Below are 25,375 nucleotides of genomic sequence, written 5' to 3' on the forward strand. Positions count from 1 at the left end.
TGCTGAAAGTTTGTACAAAATAGATGAGGTAATGATGCATTATTCGACACAGAATGGACTCTTTGTCAGTAGGGCCAGAATGATGTTATTTAGAGTCAGATTATGGAAATGCCTATAGTCAATTAATACGCTAAAAGCCCTACTGTGGCTACTGCAGCCTACTTTGATTTCTGTAGAGACAACATCCCATAATTCAGGCATTGATTAGGAAGCACACTAGAATGGCTGGGGCGTGCAGATAGTTGGCTTTAATGTGGTGCATGCGGTGTAGACTAATGACTAATCAAAAATGTTTGTTGTTATTATTACAACAAATTCATACAAAAGTCAGTCAGATTATCTACTGGCAAGGGACAGTTTTTTTCTTGTTTCTACATAAGTACTGATATTGTTGCTTAGAACTTTTCTTCCCTGCAAATTGCACAGTATTAAAAGAAAATGAGGTGCCTTAATTAGAAGAGGTAAACGCTATTGTTAAGTATAAGGCACCATGCGGAAGGATTTGCTGAACTTAGCGGTCGTAATTTAGACACGATGAATCAATTTAATACAAACAATTCCATTTCATTCTTTAAAAATCAAATCAAATGCATGAAGAAGTCAAACTAAGAGGGCATACGCGGATTTGTAATTGTGTGTGGAAGAATAATCTAGTCAGGCTGATAGTCTTTTTAGAATCGTATTATTCTCTTCCCTCCATCCTCTCACTTTCTAGTCAGGCACTTGAGTAATGACTTGAGGCGCGCGCTTTTACTCCGGCACCATGGAAACGCTCCACCTTCTCAGACACGTCGGCTGTGGCTCTGGCTGCCCGTTTCTCCCATTTCAAATAGGCGCTGAACTCCAAAAGCGCTAAACTCGTTACAAGTGGATTTATTGCCCACCGCATTGTGATGAGGATTGAAGATCAAACCCCAAATCTAAAGACGATAGTTTTAAGGCCGAGTCACAGCCCTACACGCTGCGAGAGAGCGAGCGAGGTTTCTGACACGCAGGCCTCTCTGGCTGCAGGCGGCGGTGCAGGTGCAGGTAACCCGCCATAATCGCCCAGAGAGAAGGCAGGGAAACGTTTAATATGTACAGTATGTTGTGGCCGCAGGGTCAGTGCAATATAATCATCCGCAATAACATTCTTATCTACCTGCAGTTGTAGTTACACTTGACACTGGGGACAATTGTCAAATTAATCAACGTGTCAGGTTACGGTAGAACAAATAACCTCATTCTCGACGCGTGTGATTGGTAGATTGCACCTGGAGACTCTACTGTAGCTATAATTAAAAGCAGTAATACAGTTGTCACTGTCGATAAATCAATGCTTCCTCAGAGCAGGAAACGAGTGGGAGGGCCTTGCTTGACTTCTAGAAGTAAACAGAGCTTTCCTTCCCCTGTTCATGACCTTCTGTCTTAATACCGTGGACAACCATGGGCGCCACGGATGAACAGCTTTACAACAAATCGTTGAATGTAAAAATAGTGTTAAAAATAATGAATGATTTTTTGCTTGTTGTCTGGGAACGATATTTGCCCATGAAGTGGAATTTTGTTGCGTGATTTTGGAAACTGCACAAACATCTTTGGAAACCACGTGTAAAATGAATTCCTAAGGACCAGAGCCTATCTGCTGTGTAATCTAATTTGCGTAGGGGAGAATAGAGATGATATTCATAACATTTGGTCCTGCAAATTTGAGGGGAAAAAATTGAAGTTAGCAGAATTCAAAAGAAGTGCTCTATTATTCGGAGTGGAAGCGTAAAACTGTTTAAGTAAGCCATAAAACGTCCATCTGTTTCTGCTGTGCAATATCTCATTTAAATGAAAGAACTCAACACATCCTGGCAATTGAGACGAATGAATAGACGTGTGTGTGTGTGCGTGAGTGCGTGTGTGCGTGCGTGTGTGTGTGTGTGTGTGTGTGTGTGTGTTATATGTTGGGTGTGTGCACGTGCATGTGCATTTGTCAGATAGATATGAAAACTTCTCGCACAGTCACATAGGCCATGGACAGAGAATATTAAAATTTACAGGGGTGTATCTCTCTCTCTCTCTCTCTCTCTGTGTGTGTGTGTGTGTGTGTGTGTGTGTGTGTGTGTGTGTGTGTGTGTGTGTGTGTGTGTAGCACTTAGCTCACCTCCGGCACAGGCAGTGGGGAGACGGTTTCACACGATTTCATCCTGGACCTGTGAGCGGGTGGTAAATTGACAGTCAGTAGTAATTACTGATCATGGCTCTGATAACCCCACAGATTAAACCCAAGATTGCTCGCAATCTACTGACTCTGTGCAAATACGCCGTGTCCTAACAGATCTGGGGGAATGCCAGTTAATTGGACGTATTGTCTTGGCATTGCTTCCTACAGTTCTAAGATGGAATCAGTCAGTGGTGTTGGGACATTCAACTCCCTCCTCAATTCTCCCGTGTCATTTTTCACGGCCTAAAACGAAAATGGCCTTGGCGAGATTGTCTTTTCTTTCATGATGTCAAAATTATGACTTCGATTTACGTGCCCTCAGCGAAATGGTGCAAAGTAAAGAGATTCGCGCACAGGTTGTTTAACTAGAAATCCAGACTCGTTACAAATAAAGCAAGAGACCCTTTTTTACGGTTAAGCAATGTGGCTTTGTGTCTCTAAATCAGCCAGTGACTTGCGCAGTCATGTCTCTAGTCCCAGAGACGTGTCCCAAAGGAATAAACTGGGGGCGCGCGTGGCGGTGGAGCTCTCCGGCACGATCTGCCGTTGCCACTCGGGGTTGTGTCGGGTTAGCGGCAAGCAGGAAGAGCGATGGGACAACGCAGAGAGGCAGCTGCGCCTCCGCCGCGCCAAGAAAGTGTCACGGCCTCCCAAGTCTACATCAACGTCAGCGAGAGGCACAACACATCTCCAAGGGAGTAGGAAGGCAAGAAAATGAGAGGGAGTCGAAAGGAAAACAGGGTGCTGAAGCCCCCAGCGCGCGATCAGTCTGTGTGAGGTTTAATGAAGCACATCGCACCATCCAAATGTATTAGCATGCAAGGTAGTTTGTGGTATGCTCTAGGTAGAAAAGCAAGGAAGTAAACTTATGAGATGTCAGTATTTTAAAATCCTGCGACTTTCATTTTTTAAATGACAAGCTGATTCTCCATGCATCTGACGAGCAGAGGGACACCAGTCAACATTTTAAAAAATGGTTTCGTTTTCCGGGTGCAATATTAGTCGTTAGTCTATCGCGGCCCAAACTATGCACGTTAACCTTGGTCATTAATAGACTATGTGTAATTTGTGCGAGTGATACTGGCATATTTGAGATATTTTTAAATTACAGGTTGCGTGACTGCCCTACGCAATACGTTGCTAATGAAGTAATGAACTTGCTTTGGGAATACAGGGCCTGGAGCGCTAATTAAAAGCACTCGGTCATACGCAATCATTCAAAAGGCAAGTTTTAAGAAGATGAAAGCGTGGATATACTTAATAAAGCACACAAGATCGTCTAATGTCCTGTAAGATGTCATTTCCCCCCTAAACGAACTTGAGGATTATGTACATTCATCGACATTAAGTCGAGTATACATCATCACTGCACTTTTTTGCCCGTATCAAACCTCTTGTAAATACAGAGGCTGCATCTTTGGGCCACGGAGTAGGCTGCGTGTTCTACAGTGGGTTGTGATTCCCTTTCGCTGAATGCTGAAGATCAGTAGCTAGATCAGTAAACGCATCACAGAATCACTGTAGATTACACTGATAGGAGGAGTTGTTATCACAAACGGAGTATGTGCTTTAACTGGGTTACCTCCCTGTAGCCTAGTAGTACTAAAATGATGATACAGGAGGCGCCATTAAACTGAGCAGTTAAAATGTTTGAACTGAGGTAATCTTGACAAATTCACCACTGATCTGTTAAGAGAACTAAGGCTATAGCCGTGAAAATGTTCATTACTGTGAGGTGACTAGTTAATCAGTTCTATAAATATCAGCAAGTTATGATTTATTACAGCATTTACTCCTTTTCAAACCAATAGTTTTACACTGCAGACAGAATGTCGCACAACACCCATGGGGTTGTTTGCTGCATCTCCTTTAATCTGGCCCATTACCTTGTTTACAATGATGTTTTATGAATGTGCCACGAAACTGCGGAGAAATTTTAATAGAGTCTCCTGTCTGGGGTCAGCAGTCCATCCGCAGAGGATACAACTTAATATAGCCCGTAATGAGGCCTGACAGAGAATAAATATTAATTAAAGGAGATCAAAAAGTGCTCGAGCACTTGTCTTCATTAATGTTTAAGTGACAATGTAATTTTCGGTGTGTACTATGACTCAGGGGTTGGTGGAGCGTCTCTGTTGCAGCCTGTTGTCCTCCGCGTGCCATCCAACGCTCTCGCGCACGTCAAACGGACCTGTTTTGCGCTGAGAGCCGGAGGCACTGCAGCCCACCCTCCGTATATCAGCTTTCATGGGCCTCGTAAATTTTAGATTTCGATGTGAAGTTATAATAGTCACTTGAGCGGTGTCTGTTTCATAGAAAACCTTCGCCTCGGCCTTTTTCTTTTATCTCAGTCCCTGGTGGTTTTCTGATTATCAGGCCTCGTGATGACGCTCCGTTGCTTATTGATCGGAAGCTCATGAATCGTGAAAGGATATAGCGATGATGGACACCCTAAAAGCATTTTTAAATAGATTAACGTTGGCAAGAGAAAAACCACAAGGGCCCCTTATAAATGAATGTGTGAAGGCCTACTACAAACCAAAGAGATTAAAACAAAGCCGGGCAGCTCTTGAGCCATTATATTTAATCCGTGTTCCCCTCCAGCCATCTATATTGTTTTTAAATCGAATGTGTTTATGGTAATGTTTTGATCATGGTGGCTTGTGCCACGCATAACTGAGTTGTTTGGATTGCCGGGTGGCTACTGCAACGCCGGGGCCGGTCCGGCTGTTCTCCTCTATAATTTTTTTGAATTCCAATGCGAGTTGCCGCGAGTCAGAATCATTTGTCTTTGTTCGGTGCACTAGTGTCTTGTGGTATATCACGGAAAAGATGAATGCAGCTAATAGACTGTGACACAACCATTAACTACAGCTGTAATGAAAGTGTAATAGAATCAAACAGCCATTTCTAGACACAATACTGTCAGACGCAGGTAAATGTTAAGGTGAAAGAGGAAGCACCGCGATCTCCATAACGATCCCTGCCTGCCCTTGAACTCCCGTCAGGGTCGTAGGAAAAACCAAGAACCCGAGAGGAAACGTGACTGACCGCTCATTTCCTCGAAGGCGCTTTTACATACGAAACAGATCTATTGACTGCGATCGCGAACTAATAAAGAACTTCTTCCATGACCTTCCCGAAACATGTCCTGGTCCAACATAAAATTGAAGACCGTTGAAGACCGACAGTGTTGATGTGCCTTTTGTGTTTCAAACGCCACCACTCAACTCTCCACCAAAAACGATAGTAATGAATGGTGTTATGGGAGAATACTGAGAAGACTCTCCGCTATTCACTGTTCACTGCGCTTTTTTGCGATTATTAGTTGCTCTTTTAATGCCCAACAACTCCGTATGAAACGTTTATCATCTATTTTTTCTCGGATTTATGGCACGTGATAGCATTGCCATTCGCCGGGTACACTACGAGACATAGTTTGGGAAGCTTTAACTTCAGTGTCCATCTGTACATATTCATTGTTGATATTTGCTTCTGATCTGGCGTCTCTGAGCAGGCTGACTTTCATCTGTTCCGCTCTCGAACGCATCCCATTTGCGTTTATATAAACAAGCGCCGAGCCTGCTGCGACAGCGTGCAGGCAGCATCTCATAAGGCCCTGTGATGAAATTACTGTTTGCTGATGAACTCTGATATCGGGGGAAATAGCACAGATGAATATGATCTAATGAGAATGCCAGATGCACATTTCAAATGTTTTAATAGCAAAAGAATAATACATGAAAAAATTAAATGCAAGATGAAAAGTCAATTCTACCACTTTTTCACACAAATGAGGCACAATTCAAACACTCATAACTCATATTAATTAAAAGCAACAAAAGAAGAGCAAAACATGATGCCATTTTCTCTGAAATACATTTAATATATAGTAAAATATAATAAATCTGGGTTATTTTTAACTGGGTGCACCCATGTACAGCAAGGACAAGCAAGCTCAACACACACATAGCATACTCTGGTGGAAAGGCTTTTGAATTTGAGATACAACTGTGCACACAACCCCCCCCCCCCCCCCCCCCCATGAGGAAGAACTGCATTTAGGCATATGTTATTGCAGTTTTCAGGTCAAGGAGTGGAATAGTGCTATTTTTACCTGATAGATGTGCCCAACCTTTCAGATATTGTGAGGCCTTAGCTGTCGATAACAGTCCAATGTGCCAAAAATGGATGGATTAGAGCATCTTACTCTAGTTCTTCAAAGGTATTCTAACAATTTTCAAGACCAGCAACTTTCAGGTCTATAAAAATTGATTTGTTTGTCATGGGAGCAGACCCATTTGGATTCTTTCAGCCATGAAATCTTTTTTACGAAATAGGAGTATCAATCAGAAACATGAAGAGGCAGACAGAGAGAGTGAGATTTGACTCTAATTTAGACATCGACTGGTGTACTGAATCCCAATAGTATATACAACAAAAGACAGATTATGTTCTCTGCTTTGATAAGAATTATATATTTTTTATAATTATAAACAAATTCTACATAAAAGATTATTGCAAGACAAGCATTGCCAATAAAAACCTAATTATATAATTGTGAGGTCCAAATAAAAAAAACCTTGATCAATGTTTTCCCTGATTCTCTGACTAACACCCTTAAGCAAAAGAATCCCCAAGATAAATTCCTTTTCTGTGTTCTAATGAGACCAGATGAAGCAAGTCTCATTCAGACTTTCCTGTCCCCTGAAGCTCCAATTTCTCATTTTCCATGTCATGATAAGCAAAGGAGAAATGGGTAAAAAAAAAAAAAAGATTTCACCTTTCAAAAGTGATGAATAAAATATGTGTATATATATATATATATATATATATATATATATATATATATATATATATATATATATATATATAATTACCTTTGTAGCCAAGCCATGTTTGTATGCATATATCCTGTCATCATAAAAAAAACGCTGTGGGACTGTGCTGCTTGTATTGATGATATCTCTGAGATTAATCATTAGGCAGAATATGAAAATAGTCATTCTCTCTTCAGGCCTTCAGCAAGCCAGATTCAGCACCATTAGAGCTGGACGAGGGAGTCCCCTGAGGGCAGAACGCAGTGCAGTTCTCTAAGGGAGACTGAGTCACATGTCACTAGGTTGACTCAACAGCTCCCTATCTATAAATCTTCAGATTCGTGTTGCAGATAATTGTGGGCTCCAAATATTTCCAAATCCCTGTCTACTGGTCCAGGTTTTCTTGCATGAAAGCCACTGTAATTAGCCCAGACTTATTAATAAAACTGTACTGTTATGTTCTTCGTTAGGTTCCTAGTAGACGCAGTAATATACAAGATTGTAATCTGATATCTGCATAATCCACCGGTTAGACATAATGTGCTTTAAGAACTTATCCATGATGAAAGACACAAAGCCCCTTTGTACTGAGCTGGTGTGACAAAAAGCTACAGCAGTGAGCCCAGGAGGCTGGAGTCTACTCTATTATATCAGCATCTTATCCTGTCACAGCTGACCATTCTAATCCTAATAAAATCCTAGAAGCTCCACAAGCAATTCTGATAGTAGATATATGTACCTCTAGTTTATTTTCATAATATCACTGTCATCCAGTTTTCACAGTATGGTGAAGAGAATGGATGCAGTAACACTCGGAAAGTAATGTTTAAAATGCTTTAACGCATGCGTTTGTAATAATACAAAGAAAAGGATCAAGCCACGTGATTGGGTATATGGGGAGAGGATGAGGATACTATACATCTCTCCCTGCCTACTCCGCTGTGTACTAGCACTTAACTAAATCCAACTGTGCTGTTGGAACTCGGGATGCACTGGGCCCTGAAAGCCACTGTCAAATAGTCAGCAACATCTCAGGGAGAGCACAACTGATTTCAATGAGGGCTCATAGAACCTTTGAAATGTAAAGGGTCCATTACATGCGTTTAATTCTCCCTTCATTTTCTCTCTAATCCACTTCCTGGCCCAAAGCCTTTATCCGGCTACATGGAGAAGAATCAGTAGTGGCAGGCCTTAATTAGAGGGTCCGATTTATAACTCACCCCCCTGGACCTCCAGTCTTGACCATCACTTTTTTCTCTGCGCACATGGTTAAGGAGGAAGGGTTGGCATGGTGTGGGGTAAACACACAGTGCAGCCCATCACTGAGTCCCACAGGGTGTGTGCAGCATGGCAACACAGTAATTATATTACACTGTAATTAGAGCACCACAGACCATTAGTAACACACAAGGATGTGCCCTGTAAAGGGGAAGAACGTTGAAGGGGTTCGTGTAGGTAAGGCATGTGCTACTAAGAGATGTGCCTTTGTAAAACGTGTTCCTTCAGTTGAGGTGGCAGACCAGGGATGACCCTTGAGTGCTTAGGAGAGACCGGTCCACTAAATTGTCTTTTTAGACTGCTTCTCACCCCTGGAATGATCTCCATAATGCACTCAAGCCATTCCCTTGCAGGTCCTCTAGACCTGGTCACTGAGGAATTCTAGACAAATGTAAAAGTCTGATGGTTTCATTTTATTGTAAATAATTTATTTCACCCTGTCCTAACTCTTGCAGTGCAGTGTGACATAAAAAAATGTCTAAGATACTTTTTGAAAACATTTTTTGAAAAAACTACAGCCATTAGCTCTTTTAGGTCTCTGTCTGAATTCGGTGTGCGGAACACACAGGACTGCAATAAAATTACACAACAACTAAGGTGAGGAAGCATCACAATAGCATGATTCTTCTGAAGGTCCTGAGGAAGCCCCAGAACCATCTGCTCTAGCCATATGGCTCCACCGCATCAAACGAGACACTGACTTTGAAACGCAAATACCTATGGCTTTACACGTCAAATACATCTTGAGCATGCATTAGTCCTCTCGAGAGGCGCCATCATTACTTAAACAATGAGCGGCGCTTTTAATAGTGGGAGTGTGACTGTTGCCTCTACAAGACCTTTGTTTGGCACTCCTTTCATTTTTGTCAGGATTGCTAGGATAACTGAGTAGCTATCAGCAATATTCATTCAGATGAAAGGACTTTATTATCTCCCTCTCTTTCCCTCTCTCTCCCTGTCTGTTGCACAGACTCTCGATCAGAATGAAACTCACTTGCTGACGCTGGTCCTTCTGGGGCACGTCTTAATTTGAATTTCATTTGTAAGGCCCACTGTCTTAATCAAGCCCACGCTTTATGAGAGAAATCAATAATTTCAGAGGTCAGGAATAGGAGGGGAGTGGTTAATATCAAAGTGTCTACTAATCCACACAGAGGTCAATCAAGAGCACGACACTGTAGGCATTTCACATTCAAAACTTAGCAGCTGGGATTCTATCTCAATGTAAAAATCTGCTTATATCACCTTGGTGCTCTGTAACTTCCACTGGCTACTGGCCCCTCTGTGTGTCCAGTTTAAAGTGTCCTTCATATCCTCTCCCTACTCCCTTCTCCATACTCCCTACTCCCTACTCAATTTTCCCTTCTCCATACTCCCTACTCCCTACTCAATTTTCCCTTCTCCATACTCCCTACTCCCTACTCCCTAAGCTGCTGATTATCCGTTTATAAGTGTTTTCCTTTACATGGTTTGTACCGAGATTTTGAGAAAGGTTCTTATAAATGAAACATATTTCTATTATTATTTAAGGTACTGAGCGTGACGTTCTGAACTGGAATGTCTGGAAGCCGAACCTTATGTAGTCACAGGACAAGACTTGTGAAAAATATTTTTATCCCAGATTAGGATTCTTGACCCTTTAATAATACTGATTTATTGTTTTTCTTAATATAATAATTTCACTAACACGGCTGAATGTATCATTTTAAATTTGATTATAAAGTAGACATATCACTGGTCGTATTATAAACTCATCATGCAGACCCACTCAGTAGGACAGCTCATAATTGTGAGCATGAGCACATCCTTTTTAAGGATAACCATCCTTTCAACATCTTTGAATGCAGATGTGAGGTTACTAGGAAACCAAAGCCCTTTTCTTGTCTAGCACTGACAGTAAGCGTAAATGAGTTATGGATCCATTTCCTCTCTCTGTACCAATCACTGCAAGGTAATTGGGACGCTGGACCATAAAGAAAGAAACAGAAGTCATTGGTTCTTGCAAACTGGACAGTCTCCGCCCCCATGCACACTCCTCCCTGTTCCGTGAGTAATACAGATATTATTTCAGCCTCAGTCCCATTTTCTTCTCAATGAAATTATGATGTCCTCTACTCCAGCTCGGCTGAGTGAGAGAGAGAGAAGATATGATGTGAAAGCTTTATTGATGTCTACAATTACTGGCCAGGCTCAGCTGTAGGCTTGGGGGTGGGGTTAGGGGGCTTACCCAAGCTTTGGAGCAACCCTGGACCAGCAGGGGAGAAGGATCATAACTTCCACTGCCAGCCTCATCTGATGGATGAGTGGTGCAGATATCTCCAGAGCCCTTGCTGCTCTGAGGCCCTGCTGCAATCCTGCGCCAAGCTGCACCTTCAGCACACCCAGGTTGGGGGGGACTTTGGCCTAGTCCAAACTAACACGGGGAAATTGGAGAACCTTTTTGTGTTTTGGCTATACTAGTGATTTCAGTCTATCTCCAATTAGTTCCTAGTAAAATACAATAAAAATGCAATAATGAAGGGAAAGTTGGTCTGACCTAGGTCTTCAGCGTCATTTCCATCACAGTATTTTGTTTAGTTACTCCACCTGCCTGCAATGTAGTTTCTAACGCATAGAGAAGGAAAAAGTACGGACAGCTTCTTTGTCTGGACAGATAAATTTGTGCGGCCATCATGAAATATTGCAGTAAGCAGAGTAAATACAGGTTCCACAATACGAAGACAGAAAGCGCAATCAAGGGATGATTGGGGATGATAATTCCCCCCAAAAGGAAGTAGCAAACAGGATCATTTTATATTAAGGATGAATTACATTTGTCATGTAAAAGCATCATACGTATTTACACTCACCAGCCACTTTATTAGGTACACCTGTCCAACTGCTCATTACCGCAAATGTCGACCAATCACATGGCTGCAACTCAATGCATTTAGGGACGTGGCCAAGGCGATTTCCTGCAGTTTAAACGAGCATCAGAATGGAGAAGAAATGTGACTTAATTAAGTGACTTTGAATGTGGCAAATAACTCAAATAACCAGTCGTTACAACTGAGGCATGGAGATGAGCATCTCTGAATGCACAACACGCTGAACCTTGAGGTGGATTGGCTACAGCAGCAGAACACCAAAGGAACAGAAAACAGAGACAACAATGCACACATGCTCACTAAAATTTCTGCTCAACAAAAGTTACGTGGTCTGATGAGTCTCGATTTCTGCTGCGACATTCGGATGGTAGGGTCAGAATTTGACGTCAACAACATGAAAGCATGGATCCATCCTGTATCAACAATTCAGGCTGGTGGTAGTGATGCAATGGTGTGGGGGATATTTTCCTGGCACACTTTGGAGCCATTAGTACCAATTGAGCATTGTGTCAATGCCACAGCCTACCTGAGTATTGTTGCTGACCATGTCCATCCCTTTATGACCACAGTGAACAAATATTCTGATTAGGGCTGAACGATTTTGGAAAATAATCTAATTGCAATTCTTTATCTATAAATTGCGATTGCGATTTAAAATTTTTTCCCACTGTTTTCAGGAAACACTGTTTCGGCATTTTTTATACAGCTCAGATATAGGGTTGCCAACTTTTCAAGATCGCTTGGAGTGAGACTTGAACCTGGAGTGGGTGGCGAACGTAATTTGTTGTTAGGGGGGGGGGTGTAAAATGGTCTAAATTTAAGTATTATTATTATATCGTGATCGATCGATCGCCTGTGGTTGGCGCCAGAGCGAACTAGTAACTTTTTAGTCTAAGACGCTCAATGTGTGAGAGTTGGCAACCCTGCAGGTATAGCAACTTGGCTAAAATATGTGCGTGAGGACATTTGGTAGCGCATATCCAGTGTGTTTAACAAAGCCATGAAGCCGGGCTTGTTCACTATATTAACGGGCATCATGTCTTTCACTATGAACTCCGTTACTGCCCGAGTTATTTCAGCGTGCCGCTTCCAATTATATCCATAAGGAGTTACACTTTCAAACGGTTCGGTCAGTGATCCCTGTCTGCTGGACCGGTCAAGCTATCCGCGCTTTTGTGATTCATCCGCGCTTTAAATCTTATTGCGCCTATATGCGTGATTTTATGGTATTTCGCTGCTCACCGCATACTAAGGCTGTATAAGCGCAGAGAAACACTTTTGCGTATTTGAAGATGCAGCACTGGTCGTTGGCATTTTAGCCTTACAAATATCATACGAGGCTTTGTGGTGTTTTTTAAATGCTGAAGAAGGTTTGTAGTGTTACCTCGCGTCGTAGCAACAGTACCAAGGCACGTTTTACACAGTACCTGACGTTGAGCAGCATCTTTTTAAAAGCCAAAGTAATTTCACACAACTGATGTACTGCCCCTCTTTGGTATTAGACTTTCAGTTGTGTCAGCTTCTGTCAAGCCTGAAGCCATTGTGCAACAAGTTAAAGTGCGCTGTGTTAACTTCACTTCTCCTCCTCCCTGCCTCCTGCTCGGGTTTGCTCCGTTCTCGGCTCGGCTCGCTCCCAAGTCACGTGACCAGTTTAAATCGCAGCCTGTGCGATTAGAAAATCGCGTTTTAAAATATCGCGAGATTATCGCAAATGCAATTAATCGTTCAGCCCTAATGGCTACTTCCAGCAGGATAATGCGCCATGTCATAAAGCGCAAATCATCTCAGACTGGAATCTTGAACACGACAATGAGTTCACTGTACTCGAATGGCCTTCACAGTCACCAGATCTCAATCTAATAGAGCATCATGGATGTGTAGCCAACAAATCTGCAACAACTACATTATGCTATCATGTCAATATGGACCAGACTCTCTGAGGAATGTTTCCAGTACCTTGTTGAATCTATGCCACGATAGATTAAGACAGTTCTGAAGGCAAAAGGAGGTTCAACCCGATAGTAGCAAGGTGTACCTAATAAAGTGGCCTGAATGTATATATATACAGGTGCATCTCAATACACTGAATGTCATAAAAAAGAAAATTATTTCAGTAGTTCAATACGGAAAGTGATACCATATATTATGTAGATTCATGACAATGAATCAAGTGTTTATTTCTGTTAAGGTTGATGAAACAGCCAATGAAAACCCAAAAGTAATTAGCTCAAAGAATTTGAATATTATATAAGACCCACTGAAATTAATTCAGAAATATTGGACTACTGAAAAGTATGTACAGTAAATGCACTTAATACTTGGAAATAAATGAACTTTTTGATGATATTGTAATTTATTGAGATGCACCTGTATATGGTCCATCTTGCCATGACAGTATCAGACAGCTGTTTCAGATTTTGGCTGCACATCCATGATATTAATCTCCCATTCCACACTCATCCCAAAGGTGCTCCATTGCTTTTTAGATTTGGTGACTGTTGTCACCAGAGTCATTTGATTACAGTGAACCTATGTTCAAGAAACCAGTTTGAGATTATTTGAGTTTTGTTATATGGCATATTATTGTGCTGAAAATAGCCTTGGGCAAACGGGCACACTATGGTCATAAAGCAAAGGGCAGGATCAGCGGCAATACTCAGGTAGGCTGTGGCATTTCAGTGATGCTCAGTTGGTATTAAGGAGTCCAAAAGTGTGCAAAAAATGTTTTCCGTGAAGTTCAGAATTTGGCATTTATTAATGAGTCCTTCTTTGTCAGGTGGCAACAGTTCAAGCTGGTAGAGGTGGAGTAAAGGTGTGAGGAATGTTTTATTTGCACACCCTGGGTCCTTTGATACCTGTGGATGGGTGTTTGGACAGTAGGGCTTACCTAAGCATTGTGGCCAACTAAGTTCATCCCTCCTTGGCAGCTGTTTACCCTATGGCAGGAGGACACTTTCAGCAGGGCAAAGCTCTATGCTACAAGGGTCATATAGTTGTGGACTGATTCCAGAAACATGACAGAGAGCTTTTTCTTTGCTAACCTGGCCTTCACAGTCCCCAGAGAGAGAGAGGAGAAAGAGAGAAAGAGAGAGAGAGAGAGAGAGAGAGAGAGAGAGAGAGAGAGTCAAAATTTAAAAATTGCAGTGAAATACACAAGGCTCCACCTATACATCATTTACCGCACCTCTGAATGTGGTGGAGAATGACTGAGCTACTAAACTACTACTTACTAAACACATCATGTGGGAGATGTGACCCCCAAACTAGGAGAATGGCTCCAGGAACACCATCTGCTTGAACCCGGGTAGAGGACCAGAGCTTGAAGGAAAAAACTGCCTAGAAGGAAATAGACCGCCTGAAAGGAAAAAGATCTTCCTGGAGGTGTTTGCTGCAGGTCATTCCATCTAAGATTGCACACATACTAAACCTTGGTGAGGTTATGCTATGCATGATTATAAATAATAGACAACAGCAATTTTTATAAAGCATGAATTTCAAAAATACTGGACCTATCTTTTAATATATCATCAATTTATACAATTAATCGTGGCCCTCTGATGTTTAAAAAAGGGCTCCAGAAACCTAAAATGAGCTGTGATTTCTTTACAGGTCATGGAATATCCCCAAAATAAAGCTAACATTCTGCACTATAATACCTCAGTTATTGTTTTCATTTCAAATGCAGTGTGCTGAAATACAGAGGCAAAAAAGCAAAAAATTGTTATTGCCAATTACTTATGGACTATACAGTGGACCTACAATTTCCCCCACAATCTGGCCAGCGTGCACTTTGCTGACAAATAAGTAAACAATAACATGGAAAATAAAAGGGCATGGAAATAAATGAATCCTTTAGTTTGCCGTGTGATTTTGTAAAGGAAAGACGTTTACACTTGTGCGCTTAAGCTCACACAGTGCCCTTCTGTTCTCTCCAAGAGTAAATATTTGCTCCATACCATTTGGCCTCACTTTGGTTGAGCAAGCTAGCATTCATGCTTCCTTTAGAGCTCATCTAATGACGTGGAAAAGAGAAGGAGTCTGTAGGGCTAGAGACCAGTTAGAAAAGCCCAGTTCTCCTGTGTAATTAAGACCAACTGATGCGTTTGTGTATGCTTGCCTGTGTTTGTGAATGGAAATGTGGATGTGTTTGCTCCTTTTGGGGACTATATATGACATATATAGGACAAGAGGCTAAGGCTATGGCCAATGGTGTGGTCATGGCTAGGTTTAACCTGAGGATTACAATTATGGGTTTGGGATCTTTGAAAGCTGTTTATACATGAATGTAGGTCCCTATAAAGATAGATAAACATAACATGTGTGTGTACCTTTTCTCTTACAGCCATGATTGGACTATGATATTCTCTTCCCCAAGAGAAAATCGCACCTTTAGGTGTGTAGTGTAATGAAGGGTGTTGTTAGGGCACAGTCAGACATGGCAAACGCTCAGTAAAGAAGGGTGGGGCTCTGCTGAGAGCTCTGAGAACTCATTTCTGCTCCGCAGTGCTGAAAACAGCTCAGAAAAAAACAGACAAAGAATGTTGTGACTATTTCACTGCCCTGTGAGGTAACACTCTAATTGAATTTCATCAGGAGACTTCCGTGTTGCCTGGGCAGATGGTGTTTCACTTGCATTGTTGCTGTATTAAAAAGACAAGGTGTCTGATTCACGCAAATGGATTTGAAATAGACTTGCTGAACATTACCTTTCTCTCACTGTCATATTGTTGAGGGTGTTCCAGCTGGGGAATATTGAGCACTAGGACAGGGCTGGCGTAAAGTTTGCCATCAGGAGGGGTATTTGACTTTGAACAGACAGCAAATGATTAGCAAGTTCCATCTTTGTTTTCCTCCTTCTTTCATGATGTGCCATATTTCCAGAACTGCTGGTTTGTCTGACTACTGTTTGCTTAAAGCAAAGAGCTGTGAATCACAACCCTAATCTCTACCTGCTCATCAGTTACACAGCTTTGGCACAACAGAAAGAAAGAAAGCTGCTTTGTTGTCTTAAGATTATCTCTGCTTGGGAGATTTTTTTTCAAAGAAAATGGTTAAAGGTCATTTTTAATTAGGAGATTCTATATCGAATGTTATATGTACTGATCAAATTTGCCATCCACTGACTCCTAATTATGCTCAGTTCAAGGTCACAGACACAATATGTGCATCCAGATGTCATCGCAATTTGATATCCACTCTTGCACTCTCATTCTGAGTATAATAATATAATAATAATATTTTATTCTTATATAGCACTTTCCTAAAACCCAAAGACGCTTACAATCATTAGAACAAAGAACACTAAGCACACAGAGAGTAATGGTTCATCAGTTTGGAGAAACATGACCTGACAATTACAACTAGACATCAGCAATGAGTGGTAGAGCCAATTAAACAGAAGGAAGGCCATATGTGAGAGAGAAGAGGTGAGTCTTAAGATTAGATTTAAATATGGAAAGAGAGGAAGATTGTTTGACCAGAGAGTTTGGAAGAGAGTTCCATGGACTAGGAGGGAGTCTGGAAAATGCCCAGTTAGTCTAAATGACAGTTAGAAGCCTGGCAATAGAAGACCTAAGAGAATGAGATGGTTTGTAGGGAAGAAGGAGTTTGGGCAGATAAGGAAGTGCAAGATTGTTTAGAGTCTTATGGGTATGAACTGAATAACCTGTTAATAGCAATTAATTGGTTTGCTGGTATGTTTGGTAATATTTTATTTGTCTTAAATTCCAACAAAACCAAATCATCTAAACTGTGAAACAAATGATTGTAACAATAATCAGAACAGAGATTCATATTCCTGTGCTTTAAAGTCCCAGCTGTTTAGTTAAAAAATCTTGGCTTATGGAGAACATAAACTGTGAGTTGTGTTACACACATCTTATGACAGCTCTGTAATGTCAACACATCAACAGGGATGCCATTTTCTTTGAAAGCTTGTTTTGTTCTAGGCTGGGGAACTTTTCTCTTTCACTGGTGTGCTTTAAGACTGCACACATCAGAGCAGGCTTGGGGAGCCGGGTGATCGCGGCTCAGGCTAACCCAACATTTCTCATGACACTCAATAAGGCAGGCTGATGAGATGGGGCTGCTGTCTGGATTCAAAAAAGCTTTTGTGCTGGGGAAATCCAGCAATGCCTCTTTGTTTAGTCCCAAGGAAAAAGCACCTAGCAGTGAAGGCAGAAAGGTCAGTGGGCTGGAAGATGAAGGAAAACCTGGCTGACGCCCTGTCAAGAGAAACTGGCTTTGTGATCTTAAGGTCATCAGGGGATGACAACTGCCCTTTGGCCGTATGTATGAGCAGTTTGCTATTTTCCTGTGGCATCAACACATGCTCTTATTCAGAGGGAACACTGTGTCTTGTTGTGAGGATGATAACGGATACTCCCTCATACCTTCCCATTGGTGGATCCTCGCGGTCTGACTTCAACTGAATTCACGTACCAGTGGCACATTTAAAGCAATAAAAGGCAGAGGACCCATATATAATATCTTAAATACTCACTAAACTTTTAGAATATCATTTACAGCTGGAAAAAAACCTGTTTTTGTGGAGTTTCATATTTTAAACAATTCACAGACATGCTGAAGACTTTAACAACACACCACTATGTACCACAGATTTAATCACGTGCTTCTGTGAGTTGTATTAAAGTGACAAGAAAGTAGATCTGCTGAATTCAGCTATTTCATAGAAAGTTTTTAAAGACAACGATATTCTTCTGGCTGCATTCTTTTTTTTTCTTTTTTGCCGGTGTTTGTCACACGTTTATGTACTGAGATGATGGACGGGATTTTCAGCCTTGATGCTGGATCATGGGCACTCTCACATCTTCTCCCATGCCAGGCTTCTGCCCCTGCTCCACTGACCTGGGTAACCCCAGAAGCAGCCCCTAACAAAGGGCCATGGTGACATCATGCAGCCACCCAGCTGGTCGTAATGAAGGCCTTAGCAAACGCCTCTGCCTGTCACAGTGCCATTTAGAGCCATCTGAGGCAAAAAGAAGATAACGTTTACTTTTTTTTTGGGGGGGGGGGGGGGGGGGGTGTTCAGGCTGAATCATGAGGAGTGGAGGAATACAGTGAAGATCCTGACAGCTGAGAAAATGGCACAGCACAAGGACGTGCTGTTGGGGAACTCTGGACGAATCTCGACACTGCGCTGGCAAATGCCGATGTGCGGTAAAGATACTGTCCATTATCAGTGTGAAACGCATAGAAAGAATTGCTGGAAATAACTTGAAATCTTCAGAGGTGCTGGTCTGGTCTGATTTGGCTCATGACTGATCAACACTGTAATGCCCCAGCTACGCTGCTTGTCTCCCATATCCTGTAGCCTTTTCAAAGTATTCCAAATCCCGTAGCTTTAGACTCGTTAGAGAGGAGAGCGAGACAGTATTTCTGCAGCATATTAAATGCAAAAGACTCCAAAGGAGTGCCCTTCCACCCATAGCTGATTACTGACTCATCAGGGTGCTGAAATAGCAGGTGGTGGCAGATAAGAAGCTGAGGAACCCCCACACACTGTGAGCTCAGGCAGGATGCTGCACCACCCAATCATCCACCCCATCGTCCACACATGCCAGTGCCATCATGCCCAGGGAAAATGTGTGGATGTATACTGTGGTCTTCTACTGGGTGATTGTCATTGTACTGAATGTTTCCAGCTAACCGGATGGAGAAATCAGGCGCTGAGCAATGACGGTCAAAGAAACTATCAAATATATCGTCAGACCTTCATATAATTAAGATCACTGTTTACGCCGGCTTGATGAGCAGATTCACTTCTAGTAAGAAAACTCTCATTGACCAGAGCTGTGTCAGCCACACTTCCTTTAAATCAAGCCAAACCTCCTGGCTGTCATTTTCAGCTTTGTGTGTGTGTGTGTGTGTGTGTGTGTGTGTGTGTGTGTGTATATATATATATATATATATATATATATATATATATATATATATATATATATATATATATATATATATATATATATATATATATGTGAAATAACAAACTGCGGCATGGATGACTGTTATTTAGGCATGGCAAGGGGGTCGTTACTATAATCAGTGCTGACCAGTCATCCCCGGAGACACACATTAAAACCCACACACTGAAATAAACACAAGTCTAACGCAATGATCCGAACTAGAACCTTTCCACAGTTAGACCTACCGCTCATTAAAACGATCCGCCTGGGGCTAATTATAGTGCACTATAAGGCCTACGGGCTGCATGGGACGCAGTGTCTTATCAAGACACAAACATTGCACTCTCTGTTTGTGCGACCCCTCGCATTTTGACGCTTGCTTATCCAAACATGTAGAGTGTGGCGTGTGGATCGGTAGCTGCCAAACCACAGCTAAAAACGATTTAAAAAAACAGGGAGAAAGAGGGAGAGACACAAAGAGGCAAAACAGATCTTTCACAATGCAACTGCTGTGGCTTATTTTAGTCATGGCCGCACGCACACGAGTGTGCATGAGTGTGTGTGTCCGTCTGTGCTTCAGATGCCCTATCCGTCTCATCCTGGTATGAATGCGCCCGTGTTTTTATCAGTTAGATCAGACTGCGCAGCGTACTGTACCTGACTGTACATTGTTTGTCTAAGCCTTGGTGCCGGTGCTAATAGAAGAAACAGAGACCACTCAAGTCTCAGCATTAATTGCTACATTAAATCAGGCTTGACATATGCTACATTAGGACTGCTTGCCAATTTTGCACATTTAACATAGCTCTAAAGTTTCTAAACTCTCAAGCTTCTTTAGCGAGTGCCTATAGTGACATGAGAGAGACAGAAATGGATCAAGTGCTGATGGACCAATCCCAGAATTCTCTGTTTTTTTCAGACCAGGTTGATGCTGATTTTGGCCTGTAATCTGGACTTCCACATTATGCCATTCTCCCATTAGACAGCAAAAATAGCATCTACAGAATAAAGGCGGGATGCTGTGACTAGATCACTCTGTCACCATCCAAGCACAGTGCAGAATGAATTTCTGACCTTAATAATAAATAGATATGTCAACCAAAACTTTCACGCTCTCCCCTTATCTGTATTTGTATCTATTTCCATCTCCAGTATAATCCCCTATCTCTGTCCACAGAACTGTATCTAATAGTGCTCCATAATACCTTGCAGAGACATACGGTAGTGGTCATAAATCTATTCTGGCTTATTTACAGTCGCTGCTGTAGTCAGCGCTTTGAAAGGAGCAAATTCTCGGGTGCCTTTGCCATCTGTGGGCCTCTGTGGTTGCTGCCACTTGGCTGGGCAACAACGCAGAACATGGAACAGAGTCCCGCTGGAACCGAGCAGTACCAGGAAGCAAGCAGGCCCGGCAGAACCGAGGAACACCGAGCAGTGGGACGGAGCATGCCCAGCGGAGGAGAGGAGACCTAGCACTCCCAGGCAGGTGCTCAGAGTCCAGGCTGCCGCTGGGTAAACACGCGAGAGAGCCGTCCTCTAGGAGCGAGGGTTTCTAACTGGGCTTCGTCTCTTTCCAGAGAAAGGTGGTAGTTATGCTTGCTCGGTTTCTCAAGCAGAAAGAATAAATAGAAGGTTTACTGACACTGGGCAGGAAAGAGGAGCTGTTTTTTCCCCTGGATTGTGAAACCTAACCCTGCTGTGGATCAATGCTCATTTATCAGGACTGCCCTCAGGTGGTCACCCTACCTACAAGCATGACATTGTGCTGGTGTGGTCTGCATCTTTGCCAAACAACAAAGCCTCTCAGAACACTGCCGTCTGAAACAAACATACCATGATATTGTCTTCTGATTGAAGGTTTTGAAGCTTTCAGGAAAATAGAATAATCTGGTATCAATCTAGTATTGACACTGTAAATCAGAATAATGTGATGCACACAGTACATAGCAGTGCATGCTCAGATGTTTCTACATTTATACAGTACACACAATATTTGCAGTGGCTGCAAATTGTAAATATTACTGCTTTCATGAACTGCTATCCATCATTTTTTAAATGAAATATGTTTTAGTTTTTTTTCAGTATTCAGTCACTGCTACTGATTGAATTATAGCTGAGTTTTTCTGGACAGGCTTTCAACCTGTCTTCACTTTTTAATGGCACATAACAGCTTGCTAGTGGTGTCTACTCCAGTGTACAAAAGAAAACTCGTTGTGATATAAATACAGTTGTATATGCGTTATATTTGATAAAATAAACAAATTATCAAATATTTTGCAGTTTCTCCACACAGTGTGAATGGGGCAGTCCAATCACAGTATTCTGTAAATAGGATCGTCCTTTCCATCTGAAGGAGACAGGAGAGAAACACCCTTGAATATCCACCATTCCGCAAAGCAATGCTCGGGTTGAGAACAGTGCGGGTTGAGACGCCCTCTTCTTGCACATTTTGGAGTTGCTGAAATAAAGAACCTTTGGCTATATGATTGCTGTTGTTAAAGCTTTTGTCACTGCCTGGAAAGATTCAGCCAATCCCCTTTCAGTGACGCTGGAGCGAGGTTGGATTGAGAAGCGCTGCGCCGCTACATCATAGTTAACACACCCACCCAGCGCGTCCGAGGAATGAACTACATCTTCGCGCGCGTGTCCAGGTGAAGCAGTTGTCATCGGACGAACATCTCTCGCGCTTGTCAACACAGATTATTGTCGGCGGCATGTTGAATCGACAACCCTAAAATGTGAAACTTCCTAAAAAATCGCATTATGTTTGAGCGGAGATGCAGCACTTCCACATAACCTGCTGGGGTTGATTTCGGCTCGCAAAGACTGAACGACATCGCTTCGTTTTGGATCAAAATAACGAGTGAACTCCGGAGCAAGCGTACGTCACATATTCCTTATTAATGCGCTATACAATCAGAGGGTGAACTGCGAACTACAGTTTCCTCCCTAACCATTTTAATAGGAACTGGGGAGTCGCACATTGTAAAATATAGGTCGCAAAAATGGACCGTTGTTCCGTGGATAATTCCTTGGGTTCTTGATGTGTTTGCAAACTTCTCGATAACTAATGTACTATTATATTACTGTAGTCCACCACTAGCTTAAAAACCCTCTGTCAATGTCGGAGATTAAAGTGTCTCCGGCTATCTCATTTTACCTGACTGTCTTGGAGTGTAATTGTTTTTCGCTCATCAGAGGGCTGGATTATACTTTAAGGGATGTATTATTGACGAGGAACTATTTTGTTAACAAATTTCACATCCTGACTTAAACTGGCGAATGAAAACGACAACGTTCCATGCGTACTTCTGTTGAAACTGGGTGCTCGCGTTGTGTACACTGTGTGCGATGTAGTGCGGGTGCTGACTTTTCTTCTTCTTGTTCCAAACAAATCTTCCGGTTTTATAGAACAGGATACCATCAAGATGATTCTCTTTCGAAAATTCCGTGTCTTAATTCTGATGGTGTTTCTTATTGCGTGCTCAATGCATATTATGATCGACTTGTTACCAAAGCTGGAAAGACGAACCAATAGCGCCTGTTCTTGCTCTCACACACCCAGTGAGGACCCACAGAACTGGGGTAAACATCGACCCAGGTCGGCATTAGAAACAGGTTGGCCTAATAAGCACACTCTCAGAATACTTCAGGACTTTAGCAATGAGCCCAGCTCGAATTTATCATCTCACTCACTGGAAAAGATCACCAGCGCGGGAGAGAAAACAGAGGCGCTGAAAAGGCTCGAGCGCTATGCAACGAATGGAGACGACAAGAAGCAAGTCATAGAGGCAGCCGCCTTCAAGCGAGACGGAGCTGACAAGGGTTCCAGACTTTTGGCTCTGTTCGAACATCCTTTGTATAAGAGACCTTTGCCCACTCTGACTGACGAAGACACATTATTCAACGTCAATACTGACATTAGATTTGACCCCAAAGCTGCCGACAACCAAGAATGGTCAGTCTCTCTCTCGTTCTCTCTCTCATTTATGTGAGCAAAAACTGCTTAACACCTGTCACAGCTGAAATATATATTTTTTTGATTATTGGTAAATGTATGTATAGATATGTTAATTTTGTAGTAAATGTTCAGGTGTCAAAGTCAAGTGTACTAAAGTATGTATTCTAATACAAATCTATAAAGCAATGCATTCCTAATTACACTGGCTACTATGATTAAGGACTTGAAGGATGACATGACAAAAAAGTAAAAACAAAGCACAAAACATTAACCACATGCTTTACAAGACTTGCTGCTCAGATGGTAAATTATAAGCTCCTAATTACTACAGCTTATCACTTAGTGAGTTTGACAGCTGTGCTTAATTCAGTCACAAAGTGCTGTGGATTGTATGGTTCGTCAGCATCGATTAAATGTGTGTGTGTGTGTGTGTGTGTGTGTGTGTGTGTGTGTGGGGGGGGGGGGGGGGGGATGTGGCCTTGGGTTCTCTCCACAGGCATGGTGAGGAGAAGGATGGGGAGTTTGCTCCTACAGGAGGGCTCTCCTCTGACTCCTACCCAAACTGGCTGCGCTTCCACATCGGGATCAACCGCTACGAGTTGTACTCCAGACACAGCCCTGTCATTGATGCTATGCTTAAGGACCTGGTTACCCAGAGAATCACCAGTGTTGGTGAGTCTCGCCAGATGCTGCATGCTTCTCTGACTTCATGCGTGCTGTGAAAATACACAGTAGCTTTTTGGAGCTTGACACATGTTAGAGATGGGAATTTTTTAACATCAATTTTTGTTTAGTTGATGTGATTTTTGCTTATTTCCTCTTGCTTTTGGGTCTGTGCAGATGCTTGTCAGTTATTGGGTTCCTTTAAATACCAAAGCCAAGCCATAACTTACAAACCACAAACTCTAAACCTAAAACCTTTACTAACGCAGTGGCTGTTGGCATCCAGTAATGTCTTATATAAATCAAACTATGACTGTTGGGGAGCAGTGCGTGTGTAGCCCACACATACTCTTGCTTGGAACAGTTTATTGTTCACTACTTTATAGTGCCCAAGAAAAAAATAGTAAAGTGTTCAGTTGAACAATTTCAGACACCTCTTTGCTCTGTAACATCCTCTTTGCTCATATACAGTTGCTAATAATAAATAGAATCCTACTAATCAAACAACACAAACAATATTTCTATTTTTATCTTTTTAGTGAAACTATGATTTAAAAATTCATCATGGATGAAAAAAGTGTGTGATCCTCCAGAAAGATATTGTACTTTTATGGATATGCATATGACCTGCCATATAAAAGCACACATTTTATTGTTATATGTCCTTCTTGACAGAATGAAATGACATTCTGTTGCAATATGTGTAAAGTGGTACAATATGGACCAATCAGAAGAGATTTCAGAGGAACAAATTTGTAGGAAATATGTTGAAGTTGACAAGACTGGGCTGGGTTGCATAAGTATTTCTAAATATTTAGACTTCTATAAATCCACAGTCAAGCAGGTAGTTTGCAAATGGAAGATGCTACTTTTGCACTCTGTCTAGGCATTCTACATATATCGGTTTATGTGTATGCTGTAGAGAAGTGTCAAAGGTCTCTAGAGTGACTGCAAAGGAATCACAGGCATCCATTTAGCTTAATAACATCTGTGTTCATGAGTATATATAGGAAAAGCACTGAACAAGAGTGCTATTCAATTAGACTTCATCACAGAGGAAGCCACTGCTTGTCAAGTGTGCCAGACCCTATCTCTGTGTCCCACATCACTACTGTAGTGAATTTCAGGGTGGACAGATTCAGAGCCACACATCTTGGTAAATATTCACAGTATTGAATTGGTAGGCCCTGCATGTAAAATGCTGAATACCGTCAATCACTTCATCCCAGCTGTGGAGCTTGATGGAAGAACCATAATGGTTTAGGGTTGCTCTGTTCCCTCAGACCCTGGGTGGCTGGCAGTCTTGGGGAGACAGATGTACTCTGCACTAGATGATAAAATTCTACAGCAGATTGTGCACAAGTGTCTGTCTGTGATGTAAAACTCTAAAAGATGCTAGGCCATGCATCGTGGCCATAATCTACACCAGGAGTAAAACATCGACAGACTGGCGGCAACAGAAGGAATCTGTATCTTACACCACAGGCCTGTAGTGTGCCATGGCTGTGATCTGACATGGGCCATTCAAGATAGACACCTATAAATTACATGCAGACATAGACTGGATTACATTTGGTGGGGAGGTTGCTTTTCATTTATTTGGTTCATTTGGAGTTATTGCCGGTAACAGGAAGTTCACATACTTTTTCCAACCTTGGTTGTTAAAGTTA

General features: G+C 42.0%; 1 protein-coding gene and 1 long non-coding RNA gene across 2 annotated transcripts in view; both read left to right on the plus strand.

The window, feature by feature from the left end:
• Nucleotides 1-787: 787 nt before the first annotated feature.
• On the plus strand, nucleotides 788-2,268 carry LOC143509773 (uncharacterized). Its single transcript, XR_013129769.1, has 2 exons — nucleotides 788-1,029; nucleotides 2,120-2,268. It is a non-coding gene; the product is annotated as an uncharacterized LOC143509773 (long non-coding RNA).
• A 19,346-nt stretch (nucleotides 2,269-21,614) lies between these two features.
• fam20cb (FAM20C golgi associated secretory pathway kinase b) overlaps nucleotides 21,615-25,375 on the plus strand; it is a 28,753-nt gene continuing 24,992 nt past the window's right edge. The window contains exons 1-2 of the mRNA XM_077000275.1: nucleotides 21,615-23,039; nucleotides 23,539-23,714. Coding sequence (XP_076856390.1) covers nucleotides 22,510-23,039; nucleotides 23,539-23,714 — 706 coding nt within the window. The 5' untranslated portion in view covers nucleotides 21,615-22,509. The remainder of the gene's footprint in view (nucleotides 23,040-23,538; nucleotides 23,715-25,375) is intronic.

This window comes from Brachyhypopomus gauderio, chromosome 3 (genome assembly GCF_052324685.1).
Source record: "Brachyhypopomus gauderio isolate BG-103 chromosome 3, BGAUD_0.2, whole genome shotgun sequence".
Classification (NCBI taxonomy): domain Eukaryota; kingdom Metazoa; phylum Chordata; class Actinopteri; order Gymnotiformes; family Hypopomidae; genus Brachyhypopomus; species Brachyhypopomus gauderio.